Consider the following 17,864-nt stretch of genomic DNA (forward strand, 5'->3'; position numbering starts at 1 on the left):
ACGAGGAAAAGACACATTAGATTTAACTTAAAAAAATGTCCTTTTGCGGCCTACTGCCACACTACTAACCATTCTGAATTTTAAAGTATAAGAGAAAACAATTCTGGTTTGCATTACAAACCTCTTTTTCTTTTTAATTTGCTAAGTGAAAGGTAGAATCCTCTAATGTTAAGGAAAATTTAAGATACTGAATTTTCCAGTTCACTGAAACTTGTCAAATAAAGGCCAAGAAGTAGGCTACAGGTGTTATTACTGTAAATTTCATAATAATTACTTGACCAACAGCCTTGCTATCTCTTCTCTCCACCCCGTTTGCTGATTTTGCCCGTCTCTTCATCTGTCCATTTTCTCCATCTCCACCACCCACCCTGGGCAAGCTGCCCTCATCTCCTCACTGAGCCCCCTGCTGGTCTCCTAGCAAGCCCTGCACCCATCCTACAGCCACACTGACACCACAGCCCAAGTGCAGGGCTGCAGAACTAAAACGTGATGCAATCCGCCCAACCCAACCTTCCCAAGGCTCCCACTGCTTTTAGGATAGCAACTGAAATTCTTAGTTAACACAACGGGCCCACCAACGACCTGCCCGGCGGTCACCTTACCCCACACTTCCATTTCAGTCTCGGCATCCTCGTCACACTGGCCAGCCTTCTTCCAGCTCTGAAGGCTCGGTCCTCCCCTGGCTCATCCCAGGACCTGTGCCCATGCTGTGCCCCCTTCCTAGTACAGCCTTCCCTCTCCACTTCTATTAAACTCCTACTAGAACTTCGGATGTCCCTAACAATCATCCTCCCTGGGCGGCGCCTTCCTCCACCGCGCAGAGGCCATGAGACAACCACGTCACGCTCTGTGCGCCACACCCCCTCACTACTTTCCCGCATGGCTGCATCCTCGCTATGTGGGTGTGGTGTGGAGCAGGCACTCAGGTGTCCTGTGAATGGCAGTCATGAATTCTTTACCTCCTTCAAACACTGGGCAAAGGAACATGCCAATTCTCTTCCAAGCACACCTGCCCACCCTCACCCAGCTGGGGTTTTATTTCTGGCAGGGAGAGGGGAGTGGCCTGCACAAATGAACAAGGGAATCACAGAAAGTAAGAGATGTTTTTCTAAATGTTTGATGAGTTGCTTATACAGGTTTCAACTATATAGATGTGACCATGGAAATGTTAAAGAAAATTCTCATTCAAGTGTCCTTCTGAGACCAATGGTATGACTGAATTCCTATGTTCATTACATACATTTATCAAACTGTTCCAGGACATGGATACTAATTCCCAAAGCTCTTTGAACTTTGAGGAGGTGAGCATACTTGGTCACACTCTTGACAGATATCTAGCTGATTGATGATTTGGTAGAACCGTATTCTTACGTACAGGTCCCACATATAATTGTAGCATATTTATGTACCTCATTGTAAGCTAAGAACATAATCTCACTATTTCTATTTATATTTGTGAACTTTTAGCCATTAGTAGGTTAGTATAAATGAAGCTAAAAACTGCTTTACAATTCCCAATTAGACAAATCTAAAACTTTCTTTTCCCCATAATATCCAAATATGTGGAAAAGAAAATTTTCCACATATTTTTATTTCTGGCAGGGAGAGGGAAAATATGACCTAATGTCCCCTCCGCCCCTTGTTCAATGCCGATAGTGCCCTGGGGGCACTGATGGTGGCCCTCCAACAGGTGACCTCTGATAGGCCACCAATGTCACCCTTTACCGGTAGGCAAACACATGTGAGGGCACAAGGAGCACTTGATCAGGGGACTCACTATTCCTCACAAGGTCAGAGCTGCATGGCACAGGATGTGCTGCTGCCTCCATCCTGCTACCCGGCCACAGTGGTCCTCCTGGTCTTTCCCACCAAGCCCAGACACAGCCCTTACCACAGGGCTCCAGGCCACCACCACCCACTGGAGCTGGTGTGCAACATCTGCCTGTAGCTCTAACATAGAGGCAGCCAAAGGCAGTGCTGTGAAGAATGACCGATCTGTACAATATGAGAACTTTTAGGGTCAAATGCTTGGTTATGATTTGCTCTTTATAACCTCGAGCTCCGAACTGTCCCCTGGGGCATGTTCACGTAGGAACTAACCTGGGAAATGAAGTTATTGTGCAAAGAGCCTGATTTTCTTTTAATAAAGAAGTTGCCTCCTTCCGGCGCTGTCTCATATTGTCTTCAACTGTGTTGAACTCGGACATGGTTCCTCCGTATGGCTGTCCAGGTGTCCCTTCAATCATGTAACTCCCATACTCTGGTCTCCAAAGTGTAGGGTGGCTACAGAGGAGAAAATAAAAATTTGCTCCATTTTATTCTTTGCTGCAGTCTACTCAATTCTTAGAAGTTCTTTTAAAGCATTGCCTCAAAAATGTTAGAAACTATTAGGTATAAATGAAGCTAAAAACTGCTTTATAATTCCCAAAGGCCATTAATTTTCCATAGCTCTTCAACTATATAAGGGTTAAAAGTACCAGGTCCAAAATATTTATAAATAACTGAAAACATGCACAGGGCACTCTCTGTCCAGACAAGCCAGTCCCTGTGCAGGAAAGGAGATGAGGCCCTAAGGCTCTTTCAGTTCTGGACTGAGGTGAGGAGAAAAATAAACTGCAGAGCACAGGCCCCCTTCCCCTCTTTGTCTACTTAAATAAATATTTAGAAAACATCCCACCAGCCAAACAAAACCCATCTGCAAGTTTAATCTGGCACCATAGTTCGTGGTCTCAGGAACACTATGGCAATTTTTTAAAATAGTAAACAAGCTCTATATTGCCTTTACTATTCTAAGTGCTCTAATATGTTAATGGATTTTAAAATGTCAACACCCTACAAGGTAGATATTATTATCCCTCCCTCACAGATGAGGAAACTGAGGCACAGAGAAGTTAAGGGACTTGCCTAAGGTTACCCGACTATTAAGTACAGGAACCAGGATTTGCACCCAGGCAGCTGGGAATCAGAGCCCGGTTCTGAACTGGTATGCTATCCTGTGTCCTCTACATCTGAGGAAAGAGGCTATTCTAGTAGTTTGACAGTTTCAGAAACACTAAAACAAGCCTCCAGCTTACTTCGGGTTTGTCCTTTCCCCCTTTTCTTGTAGAGTTTCAAGGACTTCTTCTCCAGACAGGACCAACTGCACTCTCTTATTTTCATGATCAAAAGACACCAACATGTATTCCACCTATTGAGATTAAGGAGAGGAAGATGAACATTCTTTCAGACTGGTGCTCAGTGTGACCTTTAAGAGAAGAAGGCGGGGAAACATGGAGGTTGGAAAGGATCGACAATGACTTGAGACTGTCACATTCCTGACATGATAGCATATCATAAACATTTGTTTGCATAATATGAAAACCTGGAGAAAATGGTTAATAGTGGCACTGAGGACCACTCTTATACCTCAATTCCTTCTTTCCCCTCTTCTACTTAATATGCTACAGAAAGGTCAAGATGCCCATTTTGGAAAATTGTACTTCAAGAGGGAAGTATTCCAAAGCTAAGATTCTATACATTACATTGGCAAGAAGTTGCATTTTAAAACTTATTTCCTCCACTGGCTTACTGTAAGGAACATCCAAGGCAGATGATCCTTACTTCCTAGCAGGTTATTTAATAATCCCACTTAAGTCCCACTACTGGAGAGTTCAATCATCAACACACCAATACGGAGCAGTTATTTTAGGAGTTTCAACCAGTTAGTGGAAGCATGTCAAACTCTCGGCATGCCTCGTTTATTTGGCCCGTGTTAGCCTTTGAGTTTGACATGCTTGATTTAGTGTTTTTCAATAAAAATGTAAGACAATTTCCTAACTCTGAAACCAGATCAAATTGACACTGCAAGGTGCTCTAGTGCATTTACAACAATACCTGGGGGAATTCTGATAAAAATCAAGAGTTCAATACCAAAGTAAGACTTTTCTGGACAGAGTACACATAAAACCTGCTTTTGTTTTCCCTCAACCAGGTGCTTTAAATCATGATTATTGATATGAACAGTGAAGATTATGAATCTCCACAACTGAAATAAAACACACATTACCCATATGTAAGTGAAAGGTATGGAACTGGATCTTCCAGGCAAACACTTGAGTACCTTTTGCACAAAACAGAGCAAATGAGGCAAACTGATGCCCCAAAAGGCATGCCAATACACATGTGTATTCTGTTTGGCTTATCATAGTATTAAAATTAAAAAAAAAAAAGGCAAGCAACAATACATCTACTACCTGACAGCTGCATGTCAATCCAGATTCCCAGCCTTAGAAACACACACCCAGAGCCCAGCACTATGTTAGGGTCCTGCAGGGCTGGGCTGCTCCCCTTTGGGGTGGTGCTCTGTGGTCCGCAGTGGCCTATCCCCTTATTTATGTGTACCTGCCCCATCTTGGAAGGCATTTGAGCCAGCCATCCTTAGCACAGAAATGGTACCTTTCAAGAAATGGTTTTGCCCTTCAGCTAAGAAATATAATTAAAGGGGAGCGGGTGGGGGATTGTTAGTAACCATAGGAAATAGCCTGGCAAGTTTAAGCAACAAAATGAACTTTGAATTAACTTGGTGTTAATTGTTGCCATGGACTGAATGTTTTTGTCCTCCCAAATTCATATGTTGAAGCTCTTAATTTCCAATGTAATAGTATTTGAGGTGAGGCCTCTGGGGGTAATTAGGTCAGGAGAGTAGTCCTCATGATGGGATTAGTGCCCTCAGAAGACAAGATAAAAAGTGATCTCTCTCTTCAACGTGTGAGGACAGAGCAAGAAGGCAGGCATTTGTGAGCCAGGATGGGGCCCTTACCTGGAACTAAATCTGCCAACACCTTTGACCCTGGACTTCCCAACCTCCTGAGCTGTGAGAAATAAATAAGCCACCCAGTGTGTGGTATTTGTTACAGCAGCCTGAACTGACAAGATAGTTACCTTACCAATGAGTCTAAGTTCCCATTCATGCTTCTCCATTAGAATTTTTTAGTTCAAAAAGTAGGTAAGACTACTTGATTTAGGTACACGAGCCAGAAGTGTAGGATTGTACCTGTACAATCACTCCATGTGAAATGCCTGAAACATGGGCGGCAGAATCTGGAACTGCTCCCAATTTTAAGTACAGGTTTTCAGATAGCATGTACAGACCCATGACTCCTGAATAGCTAAAACATGATGGAACAGGAACCTTTAAGTCTCAGGATGGATATATGAAATATCATAGGTATGAGAAACAAATTTACCTCTAAATGAGCATAATGAGAAAAGGTATGCCATAAACTTTCATTTATGGATCCTAATCTTCAAACCCGTCACGATCACCTGTCAAAGTTGGTGTGATCACCCTTTGGCATGATGGGAAAAGAAGCCCAGAGATGCCGAGTAAGCTGCCCAAGGCCATAGTATCGGAGCAGGGATTTGAACCCAGCTCTGACTGGCCTCAAGGCCCAGCACACCTTACTGCTAGGACTATAGAGGATGCCAGTCTTGGTTAGAAATAAGCTTTCCAAAAAATTGTTGTAAGCTACATGAGGCAGGGAAAGGTTATAATACTGGTTGAAAATCTCTCAAATTGATTATGCCTCAATTTTATGAGGTGAGCCTGACAATGTATCATAGTAGCTGAGATATAACAGTAAGGTTACAGATTTAAACAGATAGGTAGGCCCATCTCTTAGGCTCAGGAAGGAGCACACATGTGCTCTATCCAGCATTCCTAATGCTCCCAGTTAGAAGGAATCTTCTCCTTCAGTACTTCTCCTTCCATCACTGGTTCCAACATATCTGCCTGGCAGCATATGTTTTCAGGGTTATCTTCTTAACCAGACAACATGCTTCTGAAAGATGAAGAGAAACTTCCTAGTTTACTGGGTTCTCATCATTTACTATCACAATGAACAAGAACTTTTGTACCAATCGCATAACCTAAATTGCAATTACTTTTGTTAGTTTCTAGTTTTGAAATAGTCGAAATCCTTCGTTTTCAAAAATCACTCTTAGCCCACAATTTAGAACATGGGAGGGCAAAAAGAGCAAAGCACTCAAACTCAGTTTGAGCTTTACATATCAGCCAAATGGATGACACTTAAAATCCTAACAAACCCAATTCTCCTTAACTAAAAAATAGTGAGCCTCGATCTCATTAAGCAAATGAAACAGAAAAACATCAGAACACTTATCAAATGAGAAAGAAAAACAAACTTACTTCTGGATAAAATTTAAATTCAGTTAGAAACCTTAAGAATTCCCTGAAGATTTTTCAAACTCAAATTTAAGGCATTCTGAAGTAACTGTCCCTACAGTCATCTTGACCATTCTGTTCCAGTGCCCCAAATGGTTCCTTATCCTCTTGGCTTTTTGTTATCTTATTTAATCCTTCCTCCACCAACTTCAATACATTTATATTTATTTCCAATTCTAGTTCATACAAACACTCAAATAACTAACTCAATCTTTAAGAGTCAAACTAGAGCTGAAACGGATTTCGGTTCAGTAACCTTGCTGTTGAGAGGTAATAAAAAGTGATACAATAAGACAATGCTTTCTCAATATAAAATACCTAAAACCACAGCGATTTATTTTATTCCTTCTGGAGTTTGTCCCCATCCTAGATCTTTTTGCATCCAAAGGATGATGAGGGGAAAAGACAAAATTAAAGGGAAAATAACAAAACAGGATATACAGGCCCTTCTGTACACAACACAGATTCCAATGATTAAATTGAACCAGCTTCCTGACTTTGAATAGCATGTAGGTGGTACACCCAGAGTTATAGCAATATCTATGTGCCTGAACACACACACAACTCTAAAAGTGTATGCCCAAAGAACATAAAATGCACTGCAGAGTGACTCATTCAAATCTGCGTAATTAACACATCATTTGGAAAAAGCAAAAATAGCCACTGTACTATTCTCAGTACACAGATCATAATGCCCTACATGTAACTTAGGGACACTGCTATTTGGTGCCCATTAGTTGTCTTTTTTAGTGGAGGGAGAATAAGGGCCATAAAAATAACCTACCGCTCTTTGTGAGACACTCATCTTTTAAAAATGCACACTACTTTTTCTACAATGACAATCTTTTAAATTTCATTCCTAAATGGCTAAATGTTATCCTACTAGAATAACAGTCATTAATGTCTCTGAGCTGTTTAATCAAAGGCACATTCAAAGACTATTATATTGTTTACTGTTACATAGCATTGCTAGGAATGACCTGTACACAATAACCCTCTAGTTATTTAATGCAGGTTTGCACAAGCACAAGATGCTTTATTCATCTGAAATTAGGCCAATAAATATAATCTTAATTGAGGGTGATGTAAGTACCCAGTACAATGCTGAACATACAGTACACTGTGAAATATTTGTGGGATTAAAGTTCAAGATAACAGTTAACATTAAATTTTTTAGTATTTATGTTGTCTTTAAATGGTATTTACCAAGTTTAAAATAAAAGTTTTCCTTTTTAATACTACAACAAAAACATTCTGATACTGTACCATTAAGGTACGGGTTACAGGGAACTTAGAATGTAAGGAAAGGCTAGACATTTTATAAAATACATATTTTTAAATTTCTACCCTCTGGAGGTGAAAACAGTGCTTAATTAGGCAAACAATCTACTTCTATAAGACTCAGAAGCAATTATAGGCATGTCCCTATTTAGGGAGGTTATACTTTGAGAAAATTCCTTTGTCTCTAAGCCACCCTACTGAAATTCAAAATTCAGGGTTGGGGCCCAGCTCCTCTATTCATTGTTGGCTCTCCCACGGGCCCAAGCCTACAGTCCTGACTCCTAGGAACTACCTGCTGCTTCTCAGAGGCCCAGGTTTCTGCTTACACTAACTCCAAAAAGAAACCCATTGCCCTTTGAGGGTTAAGGTTCTAGTGAGAGTTGATGACCAAATCAGTGCCCAAACAGCATCTTGCTGCCCCCTCTGCCACGCCCTTAACCCCCCATATGCCTGGTCCTTTCATCCACTCAAGGGAGTCCTGTGCTGGGAATATTGTGAGGAGCCAGGCAGGTGGTTCCTGTTCTTGAGCTTACACTGTGGCTGGAGCCGCAACCAACACTACAGAGCTAAATGACCTGCGTGAGTGCTTGAGATGTGCACATCTAATAGGAGAATATGGTCCTGTCTGGGAGACCAGAAGGCTTCTGGGAGGAAGGGGACTGCCCCAAAGGAGAGGGTCTGCTGATGCTTCAATATAAACACAACCTCCCACAGGATTTCCCTGTCTGGCTGGTCAGAGATGCAGATAAACTGGCCCCATACCATAGGGATCATGCTACAATAGTCCTTTTCTAGATTATAAACTGTTTTAATGCTAGTGACCATGATTTCTGTCCAGAAGACTATTTCCTCATGTGGCAAAATACAAATGACTAAATATTTTTGAGCACTCTCAACCATCTAGTTCAGAGGTCCTCAAACTTTTTAAACAGGGGGCCAGTTCACTGTCCCTCAGACATTCCACACATGCGCACCGCGGGCCCGGGACGAGTCGGCTGCTAAGCAGGACAGGCAGTGCAGCAAAAACACCCGGCGGGCCGGATAAATGTTTTCGGCGGGCCACATGTGGCCCGCGGGCCGTAGTTTGAGGACCCCTGATCTAGTTGGATGACACCCTTTTCCATATCTAGCACACAATACCCAAACTTGGAAGACCCAAAAAGGCGCTAGCCATAGTGACACTTTAAAAAAATCACCTATACTTAAATAGGGAAGACCTGAATGACAAGACCAAAAGAGCAGCTGAGCTTAAAACAGTGGTCAAAATTCAGTAAGGAATTCTAATATAGATGTAATAAGGTTTGATATGGCTCAGAATTCGGTTTAAGGCAAACTCCCGGGTTAGATATGTCTAAGGGTGATATTACTAAATATCAAAACCACTGTTTTATGTGGTAATATTTGAGCATTTGGGGGAAACAAGTATGAAGCAGAAATTGTAATGTGCTTCTGTATAGTTGTGTACATGGTGTTTTAAACTGGTAGCTGTTGGTATGTCAAATTAAACTGTGCTACGTCCCCCAAAGAAATGTTTTAGCAGTGTAGTCTAAAGGCATATAAATTTTCATAATATATTTTGACTCCTGCTTCCCCCCTCAATATGAAATATCATCTCATACCGCAGAATTACACAGGTGAACTCAAGGAAGTTTACACTTCTGAAACCAAAATCATCGTGGCCTCACTCTGACCTTATCTTTGTGGGCAGCCTACAGAGCAGCAAAACAGCAATAAATTTCCTACACGATTATAGTAACTTCCCTGAATCATTATCTTGGTCCACATTGAGAAAACAAGTTCTTCACGTGCCAAGATTAGTGACATGAAACTTAAGTGACAAACTTTAGGACTTTAAAGGAGAAAGAAACTGGGAGCTACTGGGAAAATTGTGGTGGATCTCTTAAGAGGGACAATGACACCTTTCACTAAAGGGAAGAAAAAAATCATGCTGTTCATTACTAGGCACAGGTGGCTATTTAGAGTTAAAATTCAGTTCCCAAGTCCCACTAGCCAACTATAGCTAGTGCAAACAGTTCTATTACTGCAAAAAGGTGTACTGGGTAGCATGGACTACACCCAAGAGAAAGCAGAACCCTGGAACTGTACCCGAACATACGAATTCATCACATGGGAAATCCCCGCATGTAGATCTGCTCTTTCATGGCCTACAGATGGAATGAGACTTTCACTTCTGCCCTGAGAATTTACATTAGCTGACTTTTTTTTTTTTAACCATACCACTACACTTCAGGCATATGAAGTTTTCAATTTCTTATGGTTACGGCACTCCTATTATTTCTAAACCAAATCTAATAGGACCCAACCAGTCTTCTCACACAAATGAACCTCAGAAAAAGTAGCACATCAAGTAAAGTTATCAATGGTGATGTTTGCTACGGCCGCCAAGTTAATGCAGACAGTCTGCAATTGAGAAACCTGAACCTAAACCAGAAGACTGCTCCTCCTAAAGAAACAATGTAAGTAATTTTTATTTACCTCAAAATACCTGTACTTGAGTATAGAGCTTCTGGGTTCTAAGGACAAGTGAATTCCTTGGCTCATTCCTGAGAACATACTCCCCTACCAGAGTCCAAGGAGGGTATTCTGGTCCCCAGATAGAGGCTGCTTTGGATCAACTGCTCTGCAGTGCTCAGCTGGAGGTGGGGCAGGGGGTGTGAGAGGGAGTGAGGTTGCATCAAGAATCTGTAGTGGGTAAGGTCCATCAAGAACCTCTAAGGTGGCTCCTACCAGGTACAGAGAGCTCAGGACATTAGCAGAGGCAGGACTGTTGTTACAGAACACCCTCCCTCCAAAGGGAACCCCAGCTCAGGGCCTGATACACTTCTAGAGAAGAGCAAGCGAGGAAGCAAGCACGTTCCCTTGTGACATCTATATATAATATAAACCCTAATATGCAAATAGACCAAACGGCAGAACAACCAGTCACTATGACATGAGCTGACCACCAGGGGGCACGTGTGGAACATGGTGGGTGTCAGCTGCGGCGGGATGGTGGAGCAGGTGAGTGGGGGCACCAGACCAAGGCAGGGGCCCAGTCGCTGTTATCAGGGCGAACCTCTGGTGGTTACTGAAAATTCTTTGCTCCCATGCACCACGGTCCTGCCCAGCACTCACACCTGCTGCCAGCGCCAGCCCCGCTCACACCTGCTGCTGGTGCCTGCGCCAGCCCCAATCGCTCGGCGCCATCAGCGGTGCGAGCAGCAGCTGCAGGCCCCGATCCCCCTTCAGGGCTTCTCCACCTACCCCTGCTCCTGAGGGGCGATCAGGGCTGCATCCGCTGCTCACATCTGCTGATGGCACCAGCCCTGCTTGCACTCACTGCTGGCGCCGGCCCCAATCGCTCCTCACCATCAGTGGGTGCAAGTGGGGCCAGCACTGTCAGTGTGTGCGAGCAGCGGCAGCGGTGGGAGCAGGGCTGCCAGCAGAGAGGGGACCACCGGGGTCCACAGCGGGAGGGGCTGGGTGGGGGTGCGGAGGATTGGCTGAGACCTGCCCCTGTGCCCACTGCCACCTTGAGGCCCACAGTTCCTTTCAAGGTGCACGAATTCGTTCACTGGGCCCCTAATATGTTCATAAATTAGACTGGCTTAAATTCAGGGACTGCCTATGAGAAAATCAGGGTTTTAGTTCTTAGGAACTGGTGGTAGACTAACCCAGCCAAAGAAGAAAGGGGGGGGGGGGGGGAGGAGAAAGTGCTTTCTAAAGAGACCAAGAGTAAATGCTACCCCAGAGGAATTCTAACTCCAAAGTAACTGCTGTGCTCCGAGGGGGCCCACCTATGCCCCCGCCCCCCTCCCCCCCACAGGGATTCAAGACCTCCCCGTTTAATGCTCTTCCACCATCACAAGAATCTGAGCAGGTCCTCTTTCATGATCACATCTCATAAGAGCAGCACTGGGGCTCTCCTTCAGGAATTACTCCTGGGTGGTAGGACAGAAGCCACCAATAGACCTGCTTCAGATGGGATTTGGAAGATGGAGACTCTTGGTAACATAAACTCCTTCACTGCCATATTTGAGATTCCAGTGAAAGGAGCAAGCTCTCAAAGAGGTAAGTCAAGCTCCTGACTGGGGCTCTGATTCTGGCCCGCTACCTGCTGTCCTGGGATGAGGCTGGCACAGTCTGCATAACTATCAAGTGAGGTCAGCCTGATCTTCATTTAAAGGGCCCGTCCACAGCTGCCTGGTCATAGGGCTCTGCTGCCAGCACATTAGCTGGGACGCTGTGGCCACATTACCAAACCTGTTAACATTTGTCCTGCAGTCTGAGAAATTGACAAATCATATTCAGTATTATAGTTTTGAAGGAATACTGGCATTCACTAAATGGGAATCATTGGCAGCCATCTGGTAACGAAAAATACTTAAGCCTGCGTCTGTAGCTCTAAGACAATTATATTTTCATTCAGAAACAAAATCCTACTTTCTTTGTCGACACCACCCCTTCCTCTATTCTTTCTTCTTTTCCTTTCACCTTCAATCTCATCTCAAGTTGCAGCTTATACACAGTCACAGAGCTCTTTTCCTTCAAGGTATCTATCTGGGAGGTGGTCCCTAGGTGAGCAGCTAGGAGTGCAGGTTTTGGAGTCAGTTTGAATCTTAACTTTTTCAGTTTTTTCTTTTGTAAAATGGGGAGAATAGCTACCTCATACAGCCACTGGGGGGAATTACATGAAACAACGCATATAAAGTGCCTACAAGAGTAGTATGTACAAATTCCACTCAAATGTTAGCAGTTATTATTTTCTAGCTCTAGGGCCGTGGTACACTTATTGAGGCAGAATAGTGTCTTATATGTGTTTTTCAAATGCTGGTTACAACCCCTTATAGGGCCATGGTGGGTTGCAGTCAATATTAAAAAATTTTTTTTGAAATAAAATCGAGTAAAGTATCAGAATCTGTCATTTATGGGAAGGAAAGTACTATTTCACCAAAATGTTGTTTCAAACAGCATTTATTTTAGGTACTATTGGTCTCAGTCAAAGGTAAAGCTACTAGTGTAGGAACCTACCCAACACTGCAACTAGGCAGACCCTGCTGGGCTCCTTCACCACGCAGATCAAGTCACTCCCTCCTGGAAACGTTTAACAGGCTCACAATCAGCAAAAAATCCAACCCTCTCACCAAAAGCATTCAGACCATCTTCCTCCTCTGCTTCCTCCCTCCATATCAACCCAGCCCCCATCACCACACTGCAGCCACACCGGCCACCTTTCTGTTTCTCCAGCAACCACTTCAGGGCCTTGACGTACTTTTGTTCTCTCTGCTTGGAAAGATTTTAGTTCAGCCCTTCAAATAGTTGGCTCTCGTGGGTCTCAAGTCCAATACCTCTTCAGAGAAACTTTGCTGACAGGTCCCAACACCAAGACCCTCTTCTTGTCCCCACCCACTAGAGGCGCCAATCACACAAGTGCCTCTGGGACGTGTGCAGGTGGCTACCTGCCCAGAGCCATCTTCATTTCCCCTCACTCGACATAAATATTGTAATTTAGACATTCGGGGTGTGTTCTGACCTCTGGGCCTTAGTTTCATCATGTGGAAAATAAGAAGAAAAAAAAACGAAAGAGAGAAAAAAAAATACCTTAATGTCCCTTCCAACTCTCAACTACTATTTCTGTAATTAAACTCTTTCAGAAATCCTCTTAGTATATAATCATCAATTTTTATTTTACTCTCAAATACAATACATTTACTCTGCATTGCCAGGAATGTAATTTTACTCAAATGCATTTTCTTGTCCCTTAAAGCTTACTCCTTTTTAAGCATGTGATGTCTTAAAAAATTGTATGTGTATCGGTGGAACTCTTTCTAAAACATCCTCTTCTCCTATCAACAGGAAGAAACTAATACACCTCCACTTTTTATTAAGGCTTTGGACTTCATTAGCAACTTCATTTCTAACTAGAGTCCAAACAAAGCAAGGTCCTAGAGGCCCACGGCTGCTGCGTCTAGATCTGCTTTCACAGTTCCTCTCTCTTAATTGGTCTCTCATTTCTGCTTCAAGTGATATTTTGTACTTCCTGCGCTGGAAACCTAGATGAAAGAGCTTGCAGGGATTGTTATAAAGTCAGCGATCTCTGGGCAAGGACCAGAGACACACTTCCAGGAGTAAAGTGCATGAACTCTGTACTTACAGGACTTTTGTTTGCTTCCTAGTTCTAACTCTTTGTGTAACACCCTGCAGATCATGACCCCTCCATGGCCAAGGTGGCCCTGGGGGCCCAGAGGGGAGGATTTAGCACAAGCAGGACTGTTGAGAAGTGTGCTAGAGAACAACATATATCCCAAGGACCTTATTTGTGTCAATACATAAATATTTAGAGAAAGAAATGAAGGAAGCAACCCCAAATAACCTTTTTAGGTTCACCTGAAGCAATGGTCGCCAGCCAGTGGTCCGTGAGGTCGAAAGGTTGGTGACCGCTGATCTGAAGCTTACAGTTCTCAGAGTATATACTTTACAAACAAGATTACAAAAACAAAACAAAAACAAACTGCTAACTTTCTTGTGCTTAGGGTCAACTACTACAACCCCTAACTCTTTAAAAAGCTTCCAAGAAGTGCCAGCCAGCTTTCACAGGTCCTTCCTTCATCTTTACTCTCTCTCCAGAGCATTAAAATATGTGAAACTCTGTGCACCCCAGCCCTATGGGTGATCCAAAAGTGGCAGAAGTTGCAGGTTGAGTCTTACTAATTTCCAGGAAAAGGGTTGTGGAGTCTCTCACCTTAGGGTTTTGTTTTAGGGCTGCTAAGTCAGCATCCAGTTCAAAAAGAAAGAAAAAACTGACTCCAAAGGACTAAAAAAGGGGCCGGCGGGGAGGGAGATAAAGACAGTGGGTCTGTGTGAATACTAATGTAATCAGGAAATTCTGGCTTGGGGGTTCTTTTGTAATGTTGCTGTAGAAAGACGTTTAACTACCAAATCCTGACCATAACAGACACAAAAATCTAAGAATACAGAAAGCTCTCCAAAGAGTGTCCAACAGAGTAGAACCTTCGCCATAATGAACTCTCCAAGGCATAGTGATCTAGAAAATCAAGTTTTGTAGATACCTATATAAAGATGTATCCAAAATGAGCTCTTCTGGCTAGAAGTCTGAGGCTTCCTCATACTTCCCCATCTTCTTAAACAATGTCTGAGAAACTGAACCTTCAAGTCGAGATTCAGGGTCGCTATCCTAGCACACTCAATCCATTACAATCACTTTCAATATACAACAGAGACAACTTAGCAGCCACAGAGATACTACTTAAGTGACCCAAACTCACATGCTTTCTCAGTTCAATACCGTTTCTTTCTGAAAATTATCACCATGATTCCAAGGACTCTACAAGCTCTGAAAACATGGATGGGCTCTGTGCCATTTATTTTGGCCAGAAACCAATTTTTGCTCTTTTCCCAAGTTCTTAATATGTTTGAAATAGGTTGCTGCCAAAGTCTGCAGTCCCTTCCTAATCAGCAAATCCAATGGCTTCATTTCCGCTCCCATCCTTCCACACCTCTGGGAAGCCTGCCACACTTCCACACAGAGCGGTCCTCCTCCCCTTCCCAGATCACACACTAAACCTGTCCATTACCTGTGTATTCATCGGGGTTCTGACCACCACCAAGGTTTTCCTCTCTCTGGTTACCTTGCTCTCCCCACCTTTAGGTCTGTGGCTGCGCAGGCACACACACAGCCAGCTCAAATGTTGCTCCAGCTGTCTCCTCACTGTCCATCTGGTAGAGGTAGTACAGGGCTCCTTAATGGTTCCAAACCACAACAGCCAACCAGTTCCCTCAGAAACTAGGTCCACGGGGATTCTTACTCACTTGGTCATCTAAGCTGGGCCCTGGGTGAGAGACATAATCACTCAGGTGCCAAGTACTCAGATTCCTCATCAAAGTAGCTCTTTAATATGCATAACTCTTATTTCTAGAGCCTTAGGCTAGACCAGCTGTGGGCAAACTACGGCCCGCGGGCCGGATCCGGCCCGTTTGAAATGAATAAAACTAAAAAAAAAAGACCGTACCCTTTTATGTAATGATGTTTACTTTGAATTTATATCAGTTCACACAAACACTCCATCCATGCTTTTTTTCCGGCCCTCTGGTCCAGTTTAAGAACCCATTGTGGCCCTCGAGTCAAAAAGTTTGCCCACCCCTGATTTAGACTTCTTCTCTCTCTCTCTGTAGAGATGCCCTGTGCATCTTGTCTCTAGTGACCCTTCCAAACCCATTTTTTCACACTGTTATCAAAGGAATCTATCTAGAAAAAAAAGAAAATCTCCTTGCATCATTCCTGGACTTATAATACCATGTCTGCCCTCATTGGCTATTTTATTATAAAGGACCTTCAACCGCCTGAACCCAATCCACTTTTCTACCTTAACTTCCAGCCATTCCCTATCCCTTGCTTTAGTCCTGTTATAGCAGTACTCCCTCAACTTTAGGCACCTTTAAAATTTCATATTTGCACAGGACCTTTGAAATCCTACCAGAAGGTCCCCCCCATCTATAAGACTCCCAGGATGTCAGGGTATAGAGCAAACCCACCCATCAACCACTGGTATTCTTCAAAGTGAATAATCACAAAAACAATATGTAATTATATATGTGTTTTCTGATGGTCTTAGGCGACATGACCCCTGTGAAAGGGTGGTTCAACCCCCAAAGGGGTCGCGACTCACAGGTTGGTGACCCACAAGTTGAGAACCGCTGCTCTAGATTATGGGCAGGGAGGTGAACCACATCCTGATTGAAGAGATGGAGCTGAAGGTCTGAGGAAACCAAGTCAATTAGAGGTCACAAGACCAACTACCAAAAGAAGAGAGCTGCTCATAAAACCCTGGGTCCCCCTTAAAGATTCAGTAGTGAATTAACCCACACATGTGAGGCAAGAATTCAAAGCTGGGGCAGGCTGTCCCCACAAGTCATAATGGAATAACTCCTAATTTAGGATCACTAGGGAAAGTATTCATGAAGGACTTGTCTCAGTAGAAGGGAATTAGCCCTAAACTGAGACTTCTCCAGATCTGCCTAATAAATTGTAAAAGCAGCCCTTCGCCCAACGGTTCACAACCTATGGGTCGGTTCACAACCTATGGGTCGCGACCCTTTTGGGGGTCGAACGACCCTTTCACAGGGGTCGTGTCGCTTAAGACCATCGGAAAACACATATATAATTACATATTGTTTTTGTGATTAACCACTATGCTTTAATTATGTTCAATTTTTAACAATGAAATTGGGGGTCACCAAAACATGAAGAACTGTATTAAAGGGTCGCGGCATTAGGAAGGTTGAGAACCACCGCCTTAGCCGGTTTGACTAATTGGATAGAGTGTCAGCCTGCAGATGGAAGGGTCCCAGGTTCCTTTGCAGTCAAGGGCTCATACCTGGATTGTAGGCTCCTCCCGGGGCTCATACAGGAAGCAACCAACCAATGTTGTTTCTCTCACATCGACATTTCTCTCTTTCCCTCTCTCTTCCACCCTCTCTAAAAATCAATGGAAAAATATCCTCAGGTGAGGAAATAAATAAATAAATAAATCCTATCTAATAAAAGAGAAACATGGTAATTAGCGTACGACCGCTAACCTTCCCATTGGCTAATCAGGGCGATATGCAAATTAACTGCCAGCCAAGATGGCGGCCGGCAGCCAGGCAGCTGGAAGCGAACATGAGGCTTGCTTGCTTCGGTGACAGAGGACTCCAACGTTCCCCGCCTGCCTTGCCGGCCTCTGAGCTTGCAGTTTGAAACATTGTAACAAATATAGAAGCTAAACAAAACCCCAGAAACCAGCTTTCAACCGGCCGGGATCTCAGAGCTGGAGTTATACATTGTTTCGATTATAGAACTCAAACAAACCAGATACCTGCTTTCAGCAGCGGAAGCCTCAGAGCTAGAGCCAGAGCTAAAGCTGGCCCAGAATAAAAAAAAGAAAAAAAAAGGAACAGTTGGGAGCTTCAGTCAACCACCAGCCTGAGAGCAGCCCTCAGCCCCTCACCCAGACTGGCAAGGCACCCCAGTGGGGACCCCCACCCTGAAGGGTGTGTGACCAGCTGCAAACAGCCATCATCCCCTCACCCAGGCTGGCCAGGCACCCAAGCGGGACCCCCACCCTGATCCAGGACACCATTCAGGGCAAACCAGCCGGCCCCCAGGCCTCTATCCTATATAGTAAAAGGGTAATATGCCTCCCAGCACCGGGATCAGCGGAGCCGCGAGGCCTCCTGGCACCGGATCAGCGTGACAGGGGGCAGCGCCCAAACCCCCTGATCCGCCCTGCGGCTCTGTGTGTGACAGGGTGCGGCGTCCCAACCCCCTGATCAACCCTGCTCTGTGTGTGACAGAGTGCGG

The 17,864-nt window shown here is 44.0% G+C and overlaps 1 protein-coding gene across 1 annotated transcript in view; it reads right to left on the minus strand.

Moving 5' to 3' along the window:
• The window catches only part of GCLC (glutamate-cysteine ligase catalytic subunit), a 46,218-nt gene that overhangs the window by 19,347 nt on the left and 9,007 nt on the right, over positions 1-17,864 (minus strand). The window contains exons 2-3 of the mRNA XM_014459643.2: positions 3,075-3,187; positions 2,101-2,283 (exon numbers count right to left, since the gene is read on the minus strand). Coding sequence (XP_014315129.1) covers positions 2,101-2,283; positions 3,075-3,178 — 287 coding nt within the window. The 5' untranslated portion in view covers positions 3,179-3,187. The remainder of the gene's footprint in view (positions 1-2,100; positions 2,284-3,074; positions 3,188-17,864) is intronic.

This window comes from Myotis lucifugus, unplaced genomic scaffold, assembly GCF_000147115.1.
Source record: "Myotis lucifugus unplaced genomic scaffold, Myoluc2.0 scaffold_111, whole genome shotgun sequence".
Classification (NCBI taxonomy): Eukaryota; Metazoa; Chordata; class Mammalia; order Chiroptera; family Vespertilionidae; genus Myotis; species Myotis lucifugus.